The 23,547-nt window shown below is 50.7% G+C and overlaps 1 protein-coding gene across 2 annotated transcripts in view; it reads left to right on the top strand.

The window, feature by feature from the left end:
- The first annotated feature begins 1,777 nt into the window (after positions 1-1,777).
- The window catches only part of NARF (nuclear prelamin A recognition factor), a 29,154-nt gene continuing 7,384 nt past the window's right edge, over positions 1,778-23,547 (top strand). For both annotated transcript variants that reach the window (XM_031011637.3, XM_004040757.5), the window contains exons 1-6: positions 1,778-1,992; positions 3,161-3,241; positions 7,452-7,595; positions 11,983-12,115; positions 15,482-15,616; positions 21,768-21,886. In XM_031011637.3, coding sequence (XP_030867497.1) covers positions 1,966-1,992; positions 3,161-3,241; positions 7,452-7,595; positions 11,983-12,115; positions 15,482-15,616; positions 21,768-21,886 — 639 coding nt within the window. In that variant the 5' untranslated portion in view covers positions 1,778-1,965. The remainder of the gene's footprint in view (positions 1,993-3,160; positions 3,242-7,451; positions 7,596-11,982; positions 12,116-15,481; positions 15,617-21,767; positions 21,887-23,547) is intronic.

Genomic DNA, 23,547 nt, shown 5'->3' with positions numbered 1-23,547 from the left:
CATCTCTACTAAAAAATACAAAAATTAGCCAGGTGTGGTGGCGTGTGCCTGTAGTCCCAGCTACTCAGGAGACTGAGGCAGGAGAATCGCTTGAACCTGGGAGGTGGAGGTTGTATAAGCCGAGATTGTGCCACTGCACTCCAACCTGGGTGACAGAGTGAGACTCCGTCTCAAAAACAAAAACAAAAAACAAAAAACAAACTCCTAACTGCTGAGCCTTTGGAGAGACTGATTTGAGTAGTAACTGTCTCCTGTGTGGCCTGCCAGGTGTCAATTAAACTCTTTTCCTGGCCTGCTGCAATCTTGATGAATTGACTTTTTGTCTGTGCAGTGGGCAGGAAGAACCCGATGGGCAATGGCAAACTGAAGAATGATGAGATTCATAAATCTGGAAAGGAGAGCTTTACTTCTCATAAAGGGTTTCAGCCTGCAGGGTGGCCATTCTGACAGACAGGGAAGCACTGCCTCTGGCCAGAAGCCAGAAACAGACACTTCCAGGGAGGGGCAAAGGGAACAGGAATCTATGAGAAGCAGTGTGTAAATATACATATTTATCAAGCTACAGGAGAAGTCACGTATATTTTTGAAGAGAGAAACATACACAAGCACAATGAAGCTTCAGACCCCTTCACGAGGGTCATGTCATCTCACCAGAACCACTCCATGGTCAGTGTCTCTTATCAGTTGGGAATACCGGTCAATTGTGCCGAAACTGCAAATGAGAGGGTTGTTATCAGCGGTGGAGTCTTTCGAAAGCGCTGGTTTCCGTTAAGCTCTTAGCCAAGAAAACCTGATGGTAGTTAGCCAAGGGTTGGCCTTAGTAACAGGTGTCTCACCTCCCATCTGTCATGGCTGAGAACTGCCTTCAAGACAACCCTGGGATCTCCTTAGCCAGTAGGGGGTTCGTGTAGTCAGTTGGGGGTCTTTGGATTTCATTTTCATTTCTCAGAGGACAGGAAGGCAGGCTCTAACATGAGGAATCCTGAGAACTGCTGCTGTTAAATACGCCTACAAGTTATTTTTCTTATGTCACACTCTCCCAGACATGTTCTTCTCATTTCTGATTTCTGTAATACACACACACTGATTTCATAAAACGTTTATAATTAGGAGTCCAACACTTCCATTATAGCCCTGTATCAATGTTTTGCTTAGCTGAAATCAATTTCTTGGAGGAGTAAGTGTTATCTTTACTTTGTAAGCTGTAAGGGCCCAAATCAATGTACTTGGTAAAACTATCCACAGTGAACACACGCAAATGTCAAAGGGCCAACATTTAGCATCTGCCCTCGGGCTTCCGGGTCCATCACGTGGTTACTAACAGGCAGGCCGCGCATGCGCGCTGCTACTCCGCCGAGCCTACGTGACACGACGTGAAGTGGCAATGGCGGCGGACGAGGGCTGTGCCCCCGGCCCGCCCCGTTAGGAGCCGCGAGTAAGGCGAGTGTCCAACGCCGAGCTGGCTGACAGAGCCCGGCCGCGGCCTCCGCGGGCCCAGGGGCCTCCAGGCCCCGTGACCACCGGACCGAGCACCCTGGAACGGCCCCGGCTTGGCCTCGGGACAGTCCGCGCGCTCACCGACTCCCTGGTGAACGCCGCTTGGCCGCCGCCGCCGCCGCAGGACCCACGAGAAGCGGAAACCGGCGCAAGGACCCGGTCCCCGCGGCGCCGTACGTGGAGTGAGGCTGCGCTCCGCCCCGCGCGCTCCGATTGGCTCTGGGGCCTGGCCCGCCCCTTCCCGACACTGTCATTGGCCTAGGCAAAGCCGTAAGGGTGGGGAATCCTATTGGCCCAGGGGTGCGGCTTGTCCTCTCCCGGTGCTCTCATTGGCCGAGCGCGGCCGTTGGGGGTGAGGCCGCGTCGGGGGAGGACAACAAAGGGCCGCGGGCGGCGGGCAGTGGTGTCCCAGTCTCCCGGTGCTTCCCTCAGGCTGAGGCGCCCGGCCTCCCGCCCGCCGCGCTCCAGATGAAGTGTGAGCACTGCACGCGCAAGGTGAGCGCCGCGGGCCGGGGAGGCGCGCGCCTGGTGCCTGTCCTGTGGGGCTCTGGGCGGCCGAGGTTGGCGGTCCGGGCCCGCCGCTCGCTCGCCTCAGGGCTCTTCAAGGCGCCCCCGGCCTCGGCACCCTGGGCCCGCTCGGCGTGGAGGCGGCCGGCGCGGGGTCCGCTGCGCTCTGCAGGGCGGGTTCGGTCTTCGCGGTTCTCCCTGAACTTGTCCATCTTTCCCACGCCCGCGAAGCGCGGAAACGAACGGAGACCGAGCCTCTCGTGCCGCGCACCACAGTCCGAGTAAACAGCGGTCGTGGCGGGAATGATCAGAAGCGTTTCGAGGGAGTTTTAGGCGCTTTCGAACCTGCCCTTCTGAGGGTCACCGAGCAGCCGGTGCAGGGGCGGAAGCGGGTGACGGCTGCTGACCGGCGCCTTCCGCGCTTGTCTCCAGGCCACGGCAACAACCGCGCAGCGCACGCAGGGGGGTTTTGTAGCTGTTATTGCCGGAATGGGCTCCTGTGGATGCTGCTCTGTGGCTGGCACTTCTGCGCGTGACACCGTGGCAGGAGGCTTCCTAACATTCCATGGGTCGTTCATCCCCGGTGGTGGCTGCGTCCTATTCTAAGTACACCTGTGTCCAGGGGAATTCACCTGTGGGGGGAAGGCTACAGTTGCTTCTGCTTTTTTATTATTGCAAACAATAGAGATGTGTGTGTGTCCTTAAGTACCTGTTTCACTAGAAAGGTTAGAAGGATAGAAGGCCAGGCACGGTGGCTCAAGCCTGTTATCCCAGCACCTTGGGAGGGGAGGCCGAGGCGGGTGGATCACCTGAGGTCAGCAGTTCAAGACCATCGTGGCCAACATGGCGAAACCCCGTCTCTACTAAAAATATAAAATTAGCTGGGCGTCGTGGCGCACACCTGTAATCCCAGCTACTCCGAAGGCCGAGGCAGGAGAATCGCTTGAACCCGGCAGGTGGAGGCTGCAGTGAGCCGAGATTGCGCCCCTGCACTCCAGCCTGGGTGAGAGCGAGACTCCGTCTAAAAAATAAATAAATAAATAAACCAAACAAAAGACAGGATAGAAATACATGAGCTTCATTGGTCAGAATGTGCACATTTTCTTAAGGGAGACGAAGTAAAAGTTCATTAATAATGTTCCTTTGCTTTTTTAAGGAATGTAGTAAGAAAACAAAAACTGAGGACCAAGAGAATGTGTCAGCCGATGCACCGAGTCTAGCCCAGGAAAATGGAGAGGCAAGTAGATTTTTCAGTTTTGTATCAGCCCAGACTAAACTACTGCTGCTGTTTTTCTCTTTGGGGGCTCACAGCACCGTGCACATCACTGCTTTAAAGAAGACTGAAGTACGCGGGCATGGTGGCTCACGCCTGGAATCCCAGCACTTTGGGAGGCCAAGGTGGACGGATCACTTGAGGTCAAGGAGTTTGAGACCAGCCTGGCCAACATGGTGAAACCTTATCTCTGCTAAAAATACAAAAATTATCCAGGTATGGTGGTGTACGCCTTTAATCCCAGCTACTCAGGAGGCTGAGACAGGAGAATCGCTTGACCCTGGAAGACAGAGGTTACAGTGAGCTGAGATTGTACCACTGTACTCCAGCCTGGGCAACAGAGTGAGACTCTGTCCCAAAAAAAGGACTGAAATAGGCCAGGCGTGGTGGCTCGTGCCTGTAATCCCAGAACTTTGGGAGGCCGAGGCAGGCGGATCATGAGATCAGTAGATTGAGACCATCCTGGCTAACACAGTGAAACCTATCTCTACTAAAAATGCAAAAAATTAGCCGGGCGTGGTGGGGGGCGCCTGTAGTCCCAGCTACTCGGGAGGCTGAGCCAGGAGAAAGGCGTGAACCTGGGAGGCGGAACTTGCAGTGAGCCAAGATCACACCACTGCACTCCAGCCTGGGCAACAGAGTAAGACTCCGTCTCCAAGACTGAAATAAACTTGAAGGGGCTAATAAAGACATGTGTGAGACAGTCCATCAGTGGCACAAGGCCTGTCTTCTCAGAACACACTACACCAAAACACACTGCATTGGGAACAAAGAAAACGTGGTGTAATACTGGATTTCTTCTTTTAATTTTTTTTTCCCCTTTTGAGACAGGGTCTCACTGTCACCCAGGCTGGAGTGCAGTGGCTCACTATATGGCTCACTGCAGCCTTGACCTCCGAGGCTCAAGTGATCCTCCTGCCTCAGCCTCCCTAGTAGCTGGGACTACAGGTATGCACCACCATGCTCAGCTAATTTATTTTTATTTTTATTTTTTTGTAGAGATGGAGTTCCACTCTGTTGCCCAGATTGGTCTTGAACTTCTGGGCTCAAGTGATCCTCCTGCCTCGGCCTCCCAAAGTGCTGGGATTACAGGCGTGAGCCACTGCACCTGGCCTCTTTTCTAATTCAGTTCTTGTTTTTAAATTCTCCTTAGCTAGTAGCTATGGTCTCTGTTTATTGGATACATAACCTGAGCCTGGCTCTCAAGAATGTGCTTTTACGGCCAGGCATGGTGGCTCACACCTGTAATCCCAACACTTGGGGAGGCCGAGGTGGGTGGATCATCTGAGGTCAGGAGTTCAAGATCAGCTTGACCAACATAGATAAACCCCATCTCTAGTAAAAATACAAAATTAGCTGGGCGTGGTGGTGCGTGCCTTTAATCCCAGCTACTCAGGAGCCTGAGGCAGGAGAATTGCTGGAACCCGGGAGGTGGAGGTTGAGGTGAGCCGAGATCACGCCACTGCACTCCAGCCAGGGCGACAGAGTGAGACTCCGTCTCAAAAAAAAGAATGTCATTTTACATGCAGTCTCATTTCACGCCCAGAAGAAACATTACATGTAAGCCTGGCCATTATCCCTGTTTTTCTGAGTGAAGGGTGTTGGGAGAGGTTAAGGTCAGTCTACCCTTAGAAAGTACTAGTACCAGTTTATAAATGGAGAGTTGGCAATATGGCAGAAGCATATTTTTTCCTTAAGTTTAGTAGTCCTGACATGTTAAATCTGACAGGTGTTCTCCCGGTTGCCCTGTGTGCCAGTGCTGTGGGGACTGTGGGGCTTAGGGAGCAACAGGGCCTGAGACAAGCAGCCAAAGAGCTGGCCACAGGCAGAAGAGAGGTAGGGTGCATTGGAGCCCTGGAGGCAGCTGGGGCCAGTGCGCCTGAGTGGCCGGCCCCAGGGGCCTCCCTCACCTGCCCTCTGGTTGTGTCGTTGTAGACAGATATCTAAGCCCTGTGAGCCTCGTTTCCTTATCAGAGGCCTGGGGAGTAGGGTTACTTCCCTCCCAGGACTGTGGTGAGGATGAGATAACGTGTGTACACAGCCTAAGCGGGCGCCCTGCCAGGTCAGTGATGGACACAGGGTGAGAGGAGTTGGGTTGGGGTTAATGGAGTGGACCCTGAAGAGTGGTCAGAATTCAGGGTGGGAGTGTAGGGAAGGGCACTGGCACACCAGGCAAGAGGAGGGTGTGGACAGACTTGCTCTAGGGAGAGACAGTGGCTCCCCTTGGCCAGGTCAATGACAGTGCAGAGCTGTGGAGACCGTGAGGGGGTGACTCAGGTGTTTGTTTTAGGGCAGGTGATGGAGGTAACCGACTTAAGCTGGCTAGAGTAGGGGAAGAATTGCAGGAAGCCACTTGGGTGGCAGCTTTGAGAGCCTAGGCAGAGGTGGTGGGCCTGGGCAAGTCTACCAGAGTGATAGAGACAGAACAGAGGACGTAGTGCAGGGAAGGGAGTGCAGTTTTAGCTCCACAGACACTGGGCCTTCTACAGTGTGTGAGTCTGGGGTTTGGTGAGGAGAGCACTCCGCTGGAAGTGCAGGTGACAGGGCTGCCCTGGGCTGAGTGAGGCCAGCGGGCCTGATAAAAGGGAACAGGACTTCTGTAGAATGCATCAGTGTGGAAGGCAGGAGGAATAAGAAGAAAGAATGTGAGGGGTGAGGAGGGAATCAGACCTGGACCATGAAAACTTATGGAAGGACTGGGTTATACACAGCATGTCTGGTGGCAAGGCAGGGAGGAGGCACTGCTGGGTGAGGGGGACAGTTTGGTCATGGGCATCTCAGTGGGGATGGGCTGTGGAGGCACAATTCATGCAGCTATGGGCACCAGATGTTTGGAGTGGAGCTGTGGCTTTGACCCACTGGGAACTTGTTAGAAGCACAAACTCTTGAGCCCATGCAGACCTCCTGAGTGCCCATCTGCAGCAGAAAAAGATCCCAGGGTGAGTGGGCTGCACAGAGACATGGGGTCATGTGTAGGCAGGAGGCAGAGGTGACACCCGAGCTGCGGTTCGTAGCACGCTGTGGAAGGAGGAGGCACATCCATAGCCGTCTCCTGTCAAATCATGTTTTAAAGAAAAACGAATGCATGCACTACCTGAGGAGCTTCTGTAATTTATTGACATTACTCCTGTAAGCTTCAGAGTATTCATATGTTCATCCACCAGTTATTTATTGAGCACTGTCTGTGTGCAGTACCTCTTGGAGGTGCTGAGGAACAAGAGAACAAGACAGTGTTCAAGCTCTCATTTACATTTTAGTGAGGAGGGACAGACTCCTGCTAGCAGTCAGCAACATGAGTACAGATGGGTGGGGAGGGAAGAGACGGGTGAGGGGGTGGTGCTGTTTTAGCAGGTGTTGGACATCATCTCTGCTGAAGGCCACCCAGGGTGAGCCTGGGGCTCTTAGATGTTGCTTCATGCAGAAAGATGGCGAGAGCAGCAAGGGCCAGTGGGGCTGGACGTGTGGAGACCAAGGGGGCTGTGATGGGACCCGGGCAGACAGGGGCCACTGGCTTTGCCCAGGCCCTCTGTGTGAGGGGCAGCTGTCTGAGCAGAGCAGAGGTGTGGTTTATGTTTTAGCAGATGTCGGGGGGCACAAGGGCCAGTCAGGAAGGAGAGGGTGGAGGGGATCAAAGAGTGACTCTACATCCAGGTCAGGATGAGCATCTTGTTACATGTCCAAGTGCAAACCCAGAGCCAGCACTGAGTTGTAAAGTTCTGAGCCTCAAGGGAGAGGCCAGGGCTGTGGGTGGCCTCAGGGAGCCGTGGGATGCTAAGAGGGAGCACAGAGCTAGAGGAGCAGTCAGAGGGCTGGATCACAGGCACCAAAGAGGATGGGGTGTAGGACGAAGGAAGGGCCAGTGGGGTCAGCTTCCAGAACACAGGGGTCATTTACTTCCTACCACGTGACAGTGCTAGGGCTGGGTTCCACCCTTGTCATCTGCATGATTCCGTAGTGTCATTGTGGGCTGGGCCCTGTGTCCTGTGTCCCTTCACCACCTTGAGCTGCTCAGTGGCAGAGACTGTCCTGCTTCCAGCCCCTTGAGCACCAGGCCTGGACCCTGGTATTATCTCCAATGTTTACTGTGAATTCTGTATATGGGTGTTACTCTCTCTAAAGAAGCACATTAAAGAGTATTTGTTGAATAATCATGCTGAAACGTCATCTTTCATAGAAGGGAGAATTCCACAAGTTGGCTGATGCCAAGATATTTTTGAGCGACTGCCTGGCATGTGACAGCTGTGTGACTGCAGAGGAGGGAGTCCAACTTTCCCAGCAAAATGCCAAGGACTTCTTCCGCGTTCTGAACCTTAACAAGGTAAGGCATTCAGGGCATTTGCTGATGCTGGGGAGCTGACTTGGAGGAGGTAGAGGTGAGGCCTGGCTTCCTGCACAGAAGCCTCTGCTGGGACATCGGATGCACATCTCAGCCTTTTCCCAGTGTTGCTAACGTCCTGCTTTGACCTTCCAAACCTCTCCATCAAGAGCAAAATCCCCGCACAATTTCCTGCTCCCTTAATAATGCTCAGGCAGTGGTGGGGGGCTGGCACCACCCCTCAGGCTCCTGTGGCTTAAGCGGGGCCTCTGCCTGGTGAGGTCAGGTAACACGGGTGTTGGTGATCATGCGGGCAGCACAGAGCCGGAGCTCCTGCTGTTCTGCCTCGGCTGCACGTTTTCGGACACGAGAGTTATGTTCTAATAGACCGATCAGCTTGGGGCAAGGCAGAGACACTCCAAGGAAGTAAAAATTCCCAAAGCTCCTTCCTTCAGCTCATCCCTGCAGACCTCCTATACAGAACGAGAGGTGCCACTTGTCTTTCCGTGAGACAGGTTGTATTAGTCCATTCTCACATTGCTACAAAGAACTACGTGACACTGGCTAATTTATAAAGCAGAGAGGTTTAATTGACTCACAGTTCCACAGGATCTACAGGAGACATGGCTAGGGAGGCCTCAGGAAACAATCATGGCGGAAGGGCGAAGGGGAAGCAAGCATGTCTTCACGTGGCAGCAGGAGAGAGCAAGTAAAGGGGGAGGTACTGCACCCTTGTAAACAACCAGATCTTGTGAGGACTCACTATCATGAGAAGAGCAAGTGGGAGATCCGCCCCCATGACCCAGTCACCTGCCGCCAGGCCCAGCCTTCAGTTTCACATGAGATTTGGGTGGGGACACAGAGCTAAACCATATCACAGGCGAAAGAGAAAGAGACAAAGGCAGATGAGGCTGAAAAGCACTTCTTGGTTTCCATGCTGTCACCTCCACGGGAAGCACCGGCATCCTACCCTGCCCAGGGTGTAGGAGCCCATTCACAGTAGGTAGTGTGCTAGAGCAAGGTAGGGGCCTCAAGAAACACTGACTGGCACAAGTCAGTAGGGGACAGCCAAGGAGCCTTCTCAGTGTTTGCCATTCACCCCCATGGCTTCTTCTGGACAAGTCATCCAGCAGCAATTAGATCACAATATTTTTCTTTCTGAGACAGGGCCTCACCCAGGCTGGATCGCAGTGGAGTAGTTTTTCTTTCTGAGACAGGGTCTCACCCAGGCTGGAGTGCAGTGGAGAGAGTCTCAGTGAGGAGACTCCGGTGATCCTCCCACCTCTGGAGGCTCCCTGTAGCCTCCAGAGCAGCTGGGACTACAGACGCGTGCTACCACACCTGCCTAATTTTTGTATTGTTTGTAGAGACAGGGTTTTGCCATGTTGCCCAGGCTGGTCCTGAACTCCTGTGCTCAAGCGATCCTCCAGCCTCAGCCTCCCAAAGTGTTAGGATTACAAGCATCAGCCACCACACATGACCTAGATCACAATTGCAGATAGAGACAGATGTCCTCTGTGTTGCCAGCATCTGTTGTGTCTGGGTGTACCCTGACTTATATGCACTTGCACGGGAGCTCCATTAGCAAGCAGCAGGCTGCCTGGATAGGATGGTCTGAACCAGGAGATGCCCCCCACCCATCAGCCAGGTTCGCCATGCATACCCATCCCCACCTGCTCACCCTTGGCCTTTCAGGGAACAGAATGGCTTCAGCCATTTTGTTACGTTGAACAGACTTAGTGGATACAGCTTTGCAGACTACTAGAGACTTAATTCTGTGGTGTCAACGGTTTTTGCAAAAACCCTTGAAAGTGTCTGTGTCACTTTATGCTTCCCTAAGTGATAGGGGCAAACAGCTGTGTGCAGCCATCCTGGTCACATTCAATATCAAATTCAGTTTTTTCCCACCTGACGCGTAGAAAATTGTATCTCATTTGCATTTTCTTGCTTACTTAGAGAACTTGGTTACCCTAGATGATGTTTATTGACAGTTTATATTTTATCTTATGCTGCTTGTCCAGTCTTCAACTTATATTTTAGTACGGTGTGCGATGTGGATACATTCCTTTTTTTTCTTTTTTGAGATGGAGTCTCTCACTGTCTCTCAGGCTGGGGTGCAGTGGCGTGATCTCAGCTTATTGCAACCTCTCCTTCGTGGGTTCAAGCAATTCTCCTACCTCAGCCTCTCAAGTAGCTGGGGTTACAGGCAGGCACCACCATGCCCAGCTAATTTTTGCATTTTTAGTAGAGATGGGGTTTCATCATGTTGGCCAGGCTGGTCTCGAACTCCTGACCTCAAGTGATGTGCTCGCCTCGGCCTCCCAAAGTGCTGGGATTACAGACGTGAGCCACCACGCCCGGCCAGATACATTCTTTTCTATTTGAAAAAATCAAATTGTTCCAGCATCTTCTGTTCTTCCGCCGTTGACCTGAAATATTATCCCACCTCTCTCATATATTGATAGATGTGCATCCATTTGTTTCTTTTTTTTCGGCCTTCGCCATGTTGGCCAGGCTGGTCTTGAATTCCTGGCCTCAAGTGATCCACCTGCCTTGGCCTCCCAAAGTGCTGGGATTACGGGCATAAGCCACCGTACCTGGCCTTCTTTTTTTTTTTTTTTTTTTTTTTTCCCCGTTACTTCCACCCCACCCTTGTACTGCATGTCTATTTCTTGACCCTTTTTTGAGATGGAGTCTCACTCTGTCACCCAGGCTTGAGTGCAGTGGCACGATCTTGGCTAACTGACCTCCACCTCCTGGGTTCAAGCAGTTCTCCTGCCTCAGCCCCCTGAGTATCTGGGATTACAGGTGCACACCACCATGTCTGGCTAGCTTTTGTATTTTTAGTAGAGATGGGGTTTCTCCCTTTTGGCCAGGCTGGTCTCGAGCTCCTGACCTCAGGCTATCCACCAGCCCCGGCCTCCCAAAGTGCTGGGATTATAGGCATGAGCCACCACGCCTGGCCCTTGCCTCTTTTATCTGAACCTGTCTTCTATTGTGCTGCCAACGTCTAGTTTATGCTAGTTTATGCAGTATTTTTTTAGAACAGTTTGTAGATGAGGCTTACAAAACATCTTGGGCCTAGTTACTTTTTTTTAATTTTTTAATTTTTAATTTTTGGAGATGGAGTCTCACTCTGTCACCCAGGCTGGAGTGCAGTGGAGCAATCTCAGCTCACTGCAACCTCCATTTCACTTCAACCTCCACCTCCCGGGTTCAAGCGATTCTTCTGCCTCAGCCTCCCGAGTAGCTGGGATTACAGGCACATGCCACCACACCCAGCTAATCTTTGTATTTTTAGTAGAGATGGGTTTCGCCATGTTGGCCAGGCTGATCTTGAACTCCTGACCTCAAATGATCCGCCTGCCTCAGCCTCCCACAGTTCTGGGATTACAGGTGTGAGCCACCATGCCCAGCCGGGCTGATGACTTTTTTTAAGAGGCATCTCTGGATACCATTTTAGTGTGTGTGTTTTTTTATTGTTGTGTAGTAATTTCACTTATTCATTGGCCAATGTTGTGATTTGTATTTTCCCTTTAAAATTATTTATTTTTTCCAGATATTCACATTTACTGATATAACATTGTTCTTGAAATTGACAAAGTCTCTTAGATCTGTAGTCATGTCTCTTTCAAGACAGAGTATCGGCCAGGCACGGTGGCTCACGCCTGTAATCCCAGCACTTTGGGAGGCCGAGGCAGGTGGATCACAAGGTCAGGAGTTTGAGACCAGGCTGCCCAATATGGCAAAACCCCGTCTCTACCAAAAAGACAAAAAATTAGCTGGGTGTGGTGGCAGGTCCCTGTAATCCCAGCTACTTGGGAGGCTGAGGCAGGAGAACCACTTGAACCTGGGAGGCAGAAGTTGCAGCGAGCTGAGATCGCGCCACTGTACTGTAGCCTGGGCAACAAGGGTGAAACTCTGTTTTGTTTTGTTTTTTTTTTTTTACTGTAGCCTGGGCAACAAGGGTGAAACTCTTTTTTTTTTCTTTGAGACAGAGTATTACTCTGTCACTCAGGCTAGAGCGCAGTGGTTATGGCTGTTCCTAAGTGTGATTATAGCGCTCTGCAGTGTCAAACTCCTGGCCTCAAGTGATCCTCCTGTTTCAGCCTCCTGTGTAGCTGGAACTGTAGGCATGCACCACTGAAGCCAGCTCATGTTTCATTTTTTAAATCCTGACTTTTAAAAAAAATATTTACCAGAAGCCCAAACCTCACCATAATCCTGATTTTTTTCTCCTTTTTCTTAATTATGTTTGCCAGTGTTTGTCTATTTTATTAGTCTTTGCATAGACCATCTATTATGTTGTTCTGAATTTCTCATTAAGGTATGTAACTTTTACTCCTTGTGTAATCAGCAGATACCTGACATTCTCTATTTCTCCTTCTAGAAATGTGATACCTCAAAGCACAAAGTGCTGGTAGTGTCTGTGTGTCCTCAATCTTTGCCTTATTTTGCTGCTAAATTCAACCTCAGTGTAACTGATGCATCCAGAAGACTCTGTGGTTTCCTCAAAAGTCTTGGTGAGTCATCTTTCGATAAATTGGGAATGTATAACTTGAGTTTATAAGCGCCCTTTTTAATCTCTAAAGTTCATTTTTCAAGGACGCAGGGTAGATAAGCAACTTCCAAAAGAGTCTCTTGGAACGTAAAAAGACCATGTCCTCTGTGTCATGAAACCCAGCCTCTGATCGATGGTAGACGAGTGTCACTTTTCTCCTTTGCTGTGCACAGACGGGTGTTTTGTTACACAGTGGGAGCTGACCCCTCTGGGACCAAACAGTGACCACCTTCTGACAACACAGACAGGACACTGGGAGATTCCCACACTGGCCCAGCAACCTCCAAGTCACCCCTTACCCCCAGAGGGTGTGTATTTGATAAACAGTCACTTCTGAAATGATTAGTATCTGGTTTCCCAAGAAGCTCTCCGAAGAGCAGAGCAGAAAGGGAATGGGCTTGTGTTCTTTACTTGAGGAATGAAAGGTAGAAATTTAAGAATATAATAAAAGAACTCGGATGTCAATGCTGGAGTAATACTGCCTGAAATGTTGATGGATGATGCTTCTGCGTCTTCTGCTTTGGTCAAACGGGAACTGCCTCCCTCCATTTGCTTATAGAGAGGCTTTTACAGCCTTGAGCATCCTCATAGCATGATGGTCAATGTGCAAGTTCAGAAAGGGAAAACTGAGCGAGTTGCCAAATAAGAGGTTTTTTTTGTTGTTTGTTTGTTTGTTTGTTTTTTGAGCTGGAGTCTCGCTCTTGGTGCCCCAGGCTGGAGTGCAATGATGCGATCTCGGCTCACTGCAACCTCTGCCTCCCGGGTTCAAGAGATTCTCCTGCCTCAGCCTCCCAAGTAGCTGGGACTACAGGTGTGTGCCACCACTCCCGGCTAATTTTTGTATTTTTAGTAGAGATGATGTTTCACCATGTTTGGCCAGAATGGTCTTAATCTCTTGACCTCGTGATCCACCTGCCTTGGCCTCCCAAAGTGCTGGGATTACAGGCATGTGCCGCCGTGCCTGGCCAAGAGTTTTTATTATTCTACAGCGGCTTTTAAAAATTGTAAATATTGGTCACGTTTGGTGGCTCATGCCTGTAATCCCAGCACTTTGGAAGGCCAAGACCAGAAGATTGCTTGAGGCCAGGAGCTCGAGACCAGCCTCGACAACATAACAAGATCCTATCTCTGCTAGATAAGTACATAAATGTAGATATATTGGGGATTACTGGTGAAATAAAATGATATTTGGAATAAAGATCATCAGGACAGGCTTGAGGTCTAAACAGCAGCCTGGGGGTCCTGATGCTCCCTGTGCCCTAGGCGCCTGGGCTCTAACAAGGCCTGGTCATCTAGCACATAATGTGCTGCAGCTGAAACCCAGCTACAGTGACAGGTGCTCACACGTTAGGTCATTCCTTCATGCTTGTCATCATAAAGCCTCGGGTTAGGTTAGTTACACTGAAGATCAGAGTTGTCAAATGCTATATTTTCTCACGATGAAAGCCCTTATTTGGGGTTAGATTGTTAAAATAATGTAACGGAATGTTATATATCAATAAAATGTATCCACAGTAAAATGGATTTCTTAATGTAATATTTTAAAATTTATAATATTTCTTTTTTTGTTGTTCTTGAGACAGAGTCTTGCTGTGTTGCCCAGGCTGGGGTGCAGTGGCGCCATCTCAGCTCACTGCAAGCTCCACCTCCCGGGTTCACACCATTCTCCTGCCTCAGCCTTCCGAGTAGCTGGGACTACAGGTGCCCGCCACCACGCCCGGCTAATTTTTTGTATTTTTAGTAAAGATGGGGTTTCACCATGTTAGCCAGGATGGTCTCGATCTCCTGACCTCATGATCTACCCACCTTGGACTCCCAAAGTACTGGGATTACAGGGGTGAGCCACCGCGCCCAGCCTAATATTTCTTATAGCTAGTTGCATTTTCTCTCAGCTTTGTTACCTGGGGAGCGGGAGAAACAAAAAATTTAAAATTAAAAAAATCAGGCCGGGCGAGGTGGCTTACACCTATAATCCCAGCACTTTGGGAGGCCGAGGGGGCAGATCACCTGAGGTCAGGAGTTTGAGACCAGCCTGGCCCAACATAGCAAAACCCCATCTCCACTAAAAATACAAAAATTAGCCTGGCATGGTGGCAGACACCTGTAATCCCAGCTACTCGGGAGGCTGAGGCACAAGAATCACTCAGACCCGGGAAGCAGAGGTTTGCGGTGAGTTGAGATTGCGTCACCACACTCCAGCCTGGGTGACAGAGCAAGACTGTCTCAAAAAAAAAAAGGCTGGGTATGTTAGCTCACGCCTGTAATCCCAGCACTTTGGGAGGCCGAGGTGGGCGGATCACGAGGTCAGGAGATCGAGACCATCCTGGCTAACGCAGTGAAACTCTGTCTCTACTAAAAATTCAAAAAAGTAGCCGGGCGTGGTGACGGGCGCCTGTAGTCCTAGCTACTTGGGAGGCTGAAGCAGGAGAATGGTGTGAACCTGGGAGGCGGAGCTTGCAGTGAGCCGAGATCGTGCCACTGCACTCCAGCCTGGGCGACAGAGCGAGACACTGTCTCAAAAAAAAAAAAAAAAAAAATTCAGTATAAAAATTTAAACCATTATAAAAGTATGCCCAGCCATTCTATACTTTTACTGTACGTTCTACTTTTAAACACACCAAGAACCATCAGACTGAAATTTAATTTGCCTGTGAATTGGAAGGGAATGCTGTGGGTACATTGTAATATTTCATTAATTTATATATGGAGTAAGGTGTTTTAAAATGTAGATGTAGAGAGGGAAGAAGCATGAGAGAGAACATACATATTTCATTGTGAAAAATCATACACGCTCATTGTTTACAGAATAAAAGGTAAAGCACACGGTCTTGAACTTAGGCCATTAGGAATAGATAAGAACCAAGACTGATTTTATTATCTTAGGAGAGATGCCTGTAGAATCTATGCTTTAAGTTTGTCTCTTAAACGTGAGAAAGCAAAAATGAGTAAGAATGAAGAAGTATTGGCTGGACGCAGTGGTTCACGCCTGTAATTCCAGCACTCTGGGAGGCCAAGGTGGGTAGATCACTTGAGGCCAGGAATTCAAGACCAGCCTGGCCAACATGGTGAAACCTCATCTCTACTAAAAAATACAAAAATCGGCCAGGCATAATGGCGGGCACCTGTAATCCCAGTTACTCGGGAGACTGAGGTGGGAGGATCACTTGAACCTGGAAGGCGGAGGTTGCAGTGAGCCGAGATTATGCCACTGCACTCTAGCCTGGGTGACAGAACGAGACTCCGTCTCAAAAAAAAAAAAAAAAGAGGAAGCCTAAAAGTAGATCTTTTAGTACGTGATTTAAGCTGAATATGCTCCTCTCTTCTGCAGGGGTGCACTATGTATTTGATACGACGATAGCTGCGGATTTTAGTATCCTGGAGAGTCAAAAAGAATTCGTGCGTCGCTATCGCCAGCACAGTGAGGAGGAACGCACCCTGCCCATGCTGACCTCTGCCTGTCCTGGTGAGCCCCTGGACCCCCGCTCTGTTGGCCTGAGGTGCCAAAAGAGGTTTCACAAGATTCTGCAGGCTCTAGATGAGGTTGGAGGCAGACAGACCCATCCCACCCAGCCTTATAGACCAGGAGGGAAGAGCTTGGCCTGATTTACAGAGGGTGTTTGATGTTTTGGGACAGCCAATTTAGTTTTTCATCAGAGGTGCCACACTGGAAAGGCCAGTATGGTTATTTATTTTATTATTATTATTATTTTTTTGAGACAGAGTCTCGCTCTGTCGCCCAGGCTGGAGTGCAGTGGCACGATCTCGGCACACTGCAAGCTCCACCTTCCGGGTTCAAGCGATTCTCCTGCCTTAGCCTGCCAAGTAGCTGGGACTACAGGTGCACGCCACCGCACCCAACTAATTATTGTATTATTAGTGGAGATGGGGTTTTGCCATGTTGGCCAGGCTGGTCTTGAACTCCTGATCTCAGGTGATCTGCCTGCCTCGGGCTCCCAAAGTGCTGGGATTACAGGCATGAGCCACTGTGCCCAGTCTAGGCAGATCTCTTGAGCCCAGGAGTTTGAGACCAGCCTGGGCAACATGTCTCTATTTTTTTTTTTTTTTTTTTTTTGGAGATGGAATCTCAGTCTGTTGCCCAGGCTGGAGTGCAGTGGTATGATCTCGGCTCATTGCAACCTCCACCTCCCAGGTTCAAGCAATTCTTTTTTTTTGTTGAGACAGAGTCTCGCTCTGTCGCCCAGGCTGGAGTGCAGTGGCACGATCTCGGCTCACTGCAAGCTCCGCCTCCCGGGTTCATGCCATTCTCCTGCCTCAGCCTCCCGAGTAGCTGGGACTACAGGCACCTGCCACCACACCCGGCTAATTTCTTTTTGTATTTTTAGTAGAGACGGGGTTTCACCGTGTTAGTCAGGATGGTCTCGATCTCCTGACCTTGTGATCTGCCTGCCTCGGCCTCCCAAAATGCTGGGATTACAGGCGTGAGCCACTGTGCCTGGCCAGATTCAAGCGATTCTTATGCTTCAGCCTCCCCAGTAGCTGGGATTACAGGCTAGCGCCACCACACCTGGCTAATTTTTGTATTTTTAGTAGAGATGGGGTTTCGCCATGTTGCCCAGGCTGGTCTTGAAATCCTGACCTCAAGTGATCTGCCCGCCTTGGCCTCCCTAAGTGCTGGGATTACAGACATGAGCCACCACACCCGTCCTCTAATTTTTTAAATAAATATTTTTTAAAAGGAAAAGAAAAATAGGCCAGGCATGGTGGCTCACAGCCGTAATCCCAACAATTTAGAAGGCTGATGTGGGAGGATTGCTTGAGCCCAGGAGTGTGGGACCAGTCTCGTCAACATAGTGAGACCTCGTCTCTGCAAAAAAAACAAAAAAAAAGCCAGGGGTGGTGGCAAGTACCTGTAATCCCAGCTACTACGAATCCTAGCCTGAGGTGTTTGAGCCAAGGAGTTAGAGGCTGCAGTGAGCTATGACTCCTCCATTGTACTCCAGCCTGGGCGAAAGACTGAGGTCCTGTCTCTTAAGAAAATCCGTTTTCTCTTGAAAGTACAACATATCTCAGATGTACAAATAATTATGGAATAACATGGCAAACGTGCATGTATCTTTTGCCAGCTTAAAAAAATACAGAATAAGAAAATTTCTTTACATTGATATTCAGATACTCTCAGGGTGCACTGTTTAAACCACTCTTTAATTGGTTTTTGGATGCCTGAGTTATAGAAGAGATTTGTCACATGCTTTTCAATTCTGGAAAAATAGAGAGTTTGGGTTAAGAAATCTTCGATGATGCATAAGGGAATAAGGAAGGAATGGCTATCCTGGCAAACAACACTAGTTAAAAATTATTCTACTACATGAGGCCTGTGGGAGCATAGGAGAGCTCTATCTAAGCTAGTCATAGGCTGTATAATTTTTAGGGTTTGGTTCACGTTTCAGTTCTCAATTTATGCTCCCCCCACAATGGTTTCAAATTTTTCTGGCATTTTACACGTCAACCTTTAGTCATTAGGATTATGAATTAATAAGATGGAACATTGACATCGTGGTTGCTTAGAATACGGACTTACTCTCTAGCCATTTATAAAATATAAAGAGGAAATTTACCATCTGTTCCATGGGCTGCATTGGTTGGCTCGTTATTTGAGCTGTGTCGTTCACCAGCAACCCACAGCCTGCTGTGATCTCAGCTCCAGATGGGGACAGGGATGTTAGTGACTTCTTTCAGCTGTATGGTTTGCCTTACTGTAAGTGATTCACAGATTTTTGTATCAGAGGTCTAAGTATAAGCCATTTGATGCCAGATACAGCCTTTTACTAGATTGTGGGTGTTATATTCAGCTCTTGTGGCATTTTGGGTGTGTTTCCAGGTGTAAAGGGATAATTTCCACACCTGATGGTTTCAGGGGCTGCCTGGGCTCCAGCAACCTGGGAGTATCTGGTGTTTGTGTGCTGAGCCTGAGCCTGCCTCTGTGGTCCCCTTGCAGGAGTGCTTTCCTTTTGGGACCCCGTTACATGATGCCACACACAACATGGCTTCACAACACCAGTCACACTTGCTTAGTTCCACCCCCAACCAAGGAAGAGGCCGTGTAAAATGACGACGAACTAAGGCCCATGCCCCTGGGCAGTGGTTTTTAAATTATAAAAAATTTAGGCCGGGCGCGGTGGCTCACGCGTGTAATCCCAGCACTTTGGGAGGCCGAGGTGGGCGGATTACGAGGTCAGGAGATTGAGACCATCCTGGCTAACACGGTGAAACCCCGTCTCTACTAAAAATTCAAAAAATTAGCCAGGTGTGGCGGGCACCTGTAGTCCCCGCTACTCGGGAGGCTGAGGTGGGAGCTTCACTGGAACCCAGGAGGTCGAGGCTGCAGTGAGCCGTGATTTCACCACTGCACTCCGGCCTGGGTAACAGAGCAACCCTGTCAATCATACATATATACTACATACATACAGCAAATCTCAAGCTAAAATAGGAAGCAAGGGTCTGGTCTGCAGCCGGTGGCTGGAGAAGAGAAAGGATTTGGTGACACATTTCTCAGAAATGCTGTCACTGAGAAGAGACCTCTCAGGGCCCCTACCTAGCATTGTGTTCACTGCCACAGGCGGAGGGATCACTGTTTCTGTACAAATCAGCAATCTGCTCAGGATTCACATCAGCAGAGTTAGTTCCTTCAGTGACTTGAGAAGGTTCCATCCCAGTAGGACCTCTCATAAGGAAATCAACAAATGCAAGGAGACTGCAAAAAGTTTGTGGAAGAACAGAATTAAAAGATAAAAAGTATAAGCTTTATTTCTCAACATATGCTCCATCCTGGTCAAGACACTTTTTTTATTTTTTATTTTATTTATTTATTTTTTGAGACAGAGTCTCGCTCTGTCACCCAGGCTGGAGTGCATTGCTGTGATCTTGGCCCACTGCAACCTCCATCCCCCAGGTTCAAGTGATTCTCCCAACTCAGCCTCCTGAGAAGTTGGGATTGCAGGTGCATGCCACCATGCCCGGCTAATTTTTGTATTTTTAGTAGAGACGGGGTTGCATCATGTTGGCCAGGCCAGTCTCAAACTCCTGACCTCAGGTGATCCGCCTGCCTCGGCCTCCCAAAGTGCTGGGATTACAGCAGTGAGCCACTGCGCCCAGCTAACACTTTTTTGTTTGTTTGTTTGTTTTGAGACAGAGTCTCGCTCTGTCGCCCAGGCTGGAGTGCAGTGGTGTGATCTCGGCTCCTCTGCCTCCTGGGTTCAAGCGATTCTGCTGCCTCAGCCTCCTGAGTAGCTAGGATTAGAGGCATGCACCACCACGCCTGGCTAATTTTTGTATTTGTAATAGAGACACGGTTTCACTTTGTTGGTCAGGCTGGCCTCGATCTCCTGACCTCGATGATCTGCCTTCCTTGGACTCCCAAAGTGCTGGGATTACAGGCATGAGCCACCACACCTGGCATTTTTGAGACAGAGTTTCGCTCTTGTTGCTCAGGCTAGAGTGCAATAGCGAGATCTCAGCTCACTGCAACCCCCACCTCCCAGGTTCAAGCCATTCTCCTGCCTCAGCCTCCCAAGTAGCTGGGATTAGAGGCGCCTGCCACCACGCCCAGCTAATTTTTATATTTTCAGTAGAGACAGGGTTTCACCATGTTGGCCAGGCTGAAATCGAACTCCCGACCTCAGGTGATCCACCCGCCTCGGCCTCCCAAAGTGTGCTGGGATTAGAGGCGCCTGCCACCACGCCCAGCTAATTTTTATATTTTCAGTAGAGACAGGGTTTCACCATGTTGGCCAGGCTGGAATCGAACTCCCGACCTCAGGTGATCCACCCGCCTTGGCCTCCCAAAGTGTGCTGGGATTAGAGGTGTGAGCCACTCCACCCAGCCAACAGTTTTTTAAGCAGGATCTTACTTTGTTGCCCACGCTGGAGTGCGGCAGCTCAATCATGGCTCACGAGAGCTTCAACCTCTTGGGCTCAAGTGATCCTCCCACCTCAGCCTTCCAAGTAGCTGGGACCACAGGTGTGTGCCACCACACCCAGCTAATTTTTATATTTATTTATTTTTTGTAAGACAGAGTCAGGCCAGGCAGGGTGGCTCACGCCCGTAATCCCAGCACTTTGGGAGGCCGAGGCGGGTGGATCACCTGAAGTCAGGAGTTCGAGACCAGCCTGGCCAACATGGTGAAACCCTGTCTCTACTAAAAATACAAAAATTAGCTGGGTGTGGTGGCAGGCACCTGTAATCCCAGCTACTTGGGAGGCTGAGGCAGGAGAATCTCTTGAACCTGGGAGCCAGAGGTTACAGTGAGCCGAGATCGTGTGACTGCACTCCAGCCTGGGTGACAGAGCAAGACTGTCTCAAAAAAAAAACAAAAACAACCAAAAAAACAACAGAGTCTTGCTCTGTCATCCAAGCTTGGAGAGCAGTGATGCAATCATAGCTGACTCCAGCCTCGAACTCCTGGGCTCGAAGCCATCCTCCTTCCTCAGTCTCCCAAGTAGCTGGGACTACAGGTGTGCACCACCACGCCTGGCTGATTTTTTTATTTTTGTAGAGACAGAGTCTCACCGTGTTGCCTAGGCTGGTCTTGAAATCCTGCCCTCAAGTGATCCGCCTGCCTCACAGTCCCAAAGTGTTGGGATTACAGGCGTGAGCTACTGCGCCCGGCCCTGGGGCATTTCTCTCTGTGGCTGCTTCTGTGTCTCTGTGGGTGTTTCCTGAGCACACACGGGCGTGTTTATAGGTGAAACTTTGATTGTTAAACGGGATTATCATGTCTGACGGTGGGACATGAGCTGCCTCTCACCCTCTGGGAGACCTTCCCCGCCAGGAGTGGAGTCTACCAAGGTATCTACCCAGCCCCTGTTTGAGGGCAGGTTGCGTGGCTCTCATGTACACAGGTGTGCAAGTGTCTGTGGGGTCAGGGCCTAAAATCAGTTGCCAGGTCAGCAAGTTCTGTGATGTTCTTATGTGCTCTGACTGGGCTGTGCGCCTGCGGGAAAGGAGTAGGCAGGGCTCCTGCGGTGGAATTGCTGTTGTGTGGTCAGCTGCAGTGGTGACTTGTGTTCACCCTGGAAACCACAGCAGCACTCGACCTCAGGAAAGTGCTCAGATTGTGCGGGCATGTAGTGACACTACAGATTTTGCTATTTATTATGACTTGAGGAGTATAGATTTCTTATATTTTAAAAAGCGTGCAGTTGTTGGGCTGTTAATTTCTCGTCGGTGAGAGAAGTTGGGCAAGCATGTGGCTGCGCTCCCCTGAGCGGTAGCCGCATGTCCTGGCTGTAAGGACTCTGCAGCTGGCCAGGCGATTTTGCACGGTGCAGCCTGGGCCGCTGCTCCTGCTGCCTTTCAGTGCTTGTTCCCCTTCACCTTTTTGGGGGACTTGTTACTCCGACTCTTACTTGTTTGTCGGCCTTGCAGGGACGCTCCCATTTCCCAGTAGCCTCCAGGCCTTCAGGTTCCCATGACCCACAGCTGGGCCACCGAGGATGGGTTTTGGGTCCAGCACGAGCTCCTGGTAAGGCCCGGGGAAAAGGTGTCCTGGCTTCACCCTGGGGCGGCAGGGACTCGAGCTCAGCATTCACTGGTGCGTTACAGGAAGACCAGAGGAAGCAGTAAGGAGCTGACCGTGGATCCCTTCTCTCCCCAGGCTGGGTCCGATACGCCGAGCGGGTGCTGGGTCGCCCCATCACTGCCCACCTCTGCACCGCCAAGTCCCCCCAGCAGGTCATGGGCTCTTTGGTGAAGGATTATTTCGCCAGACAGCAGGTAAGCTGACCTCTCTCTGGAGGGCAGGAAGGGCAGGTGAGGGAGGACCATGGCACAGGGGCCCAGGAAGGGGAGGTTCCCCATCTGTCCAGTGTGGTCACGGCCCCCCAGGTGAGCAAAAAGGAAGCTGTGGCTTCAGGAAACATTAGCAGTGCTGTTTCTCACCAACGCCCGTCTCTATTCCTCTCTTCCTTCCTCTTACAACCTTTTTCTTTCTTCTTAACCTTTTCTGTGGCATCTGGTGGTTTTCCTGGGCCCATTCGGGGTAGAGTAGAAATGCTGCCCACCCTGCTGAGAATGAGGCCCCGGACCTTGCCCAGAGATGCTGCCTGCCTGCTGTTGGGATGCCTCACCCAAGGAGGCCTAAAGTGGCCTGTGCCTGGAGGCTGAGGGCCGCTGTCATTTAGGGAGCCAAACCTGGCCTCTGCCCTGGCCTTTCCCTCAGACCACGGGCATCACATGACTTCCTTAGCCACTTCTGTGAGATTCCACAGTGGCCATGATGCTGTCCTCCACTTGATGGAGTGAGTCCCAGCCTGAGGCTCCTGCGTGCCCCCTGCCTCGGCCCATCATGTTCTCCCTTCCCACAGCCCTCTGCGGCCCCCAGGTCCTCCCAGAACTCCCTGATGTCTCCAAGGCCACCCTCAAAGGGATCCTAATCCCATGGTTTATTCTCCAGCCGCTGGCATGCCCCACACTGCTTTTCTCAATCAGACTTTACACCTCCCTCCGGGGAAGCAGCCATGTCCAGGCACTGTGGTAGCTGGAGTAGAGGGTAACATCAGGATCTTTCAGACATTTGAAGTCAGCCTAAAAAGGCACGCACATTTGGCAGCCTTGTTATTTTAGCAATAGGCAGTGTTTTCCTTCTACCTAGTTTCTTTCTACCCATAAAGTCATAATTTGGCAAATTATAAACATTATGTCAGAGTATACACGTTCAGTTTAGGCAGGACCGAAAAATGAGCTATGGGACTTCCTGTCCCTTGCCCTGCCCCCACCTGAAGAGAGCCATGTGTTTCTAGGTCTTCCACATGCTGCCCTCTCCCCTGGATGGAGCCCAGAGCTATGTGTCCTCCTGTAGGTGCCGTGAGGGGCAGCCGCAGAGACCCGGCCTCCAGCAGCCTCTCACCTGACCACCTGGCACAGCTGCAACCAGGGGCGGGTTTCCTCTTTTGCTCCGCCCCTGCCCTGAGTGGGTCCTTTCCACCCAGACCTCACCACAGGGTCACTTGGCAACTGCTGGCTCCTGGCTTTGCCACCAGTTCAGGCCCAGCCACAGGCACCTGCTCTGTGTGGACCCAGGAGAGGGGTAGCTTGGGTGGGCATTGCTTGGGAAGATTCAGGAAAGTCTGTGGGTGAAGTAGCCAACACACACACACACACACACACGCCTCCTGCAGTGGCTCCATGCTGGACACACACACACACACACACGCCTCCTGCAATGGCTCCCATGCTGGACCAGCAACGGCTCCACGCCAGCTGGACTTCCTCTTACTTGTTTTGTCCCCATGTGCACAGGTTCAGGAGGAAATGGGCTCAGCCTTCCCGGTTCTTCCAGGAGGCTCCACTGGCTGGGGGGCTTTGCAGATGTTTGGGAGGACCACACCCAGTCCCGAGGGAGGCAGCAGACAGACATGGATGGAGTGCTGGTGCTC

The sequence above is a fragment of the Gorilla gorilla genome, chromosome 4 (assembly GCF_029281585.2).
Source record: "Gorilla gorilla gorilla isolate KB3781 chromosome 4, NHGRI_mGorGor1-v2.1_pri, whole genome shotgun sequence".
NCBI lineage: Eukaryota > Metazoa > Chordata > Mammalia > Primates > Hominidae > Gorilla > Gorilla gorilla.
Note: the sequence above shows the minus strand (reverse complement) of the source record. Positions and strands in the feature narration are given on the sequence as shown.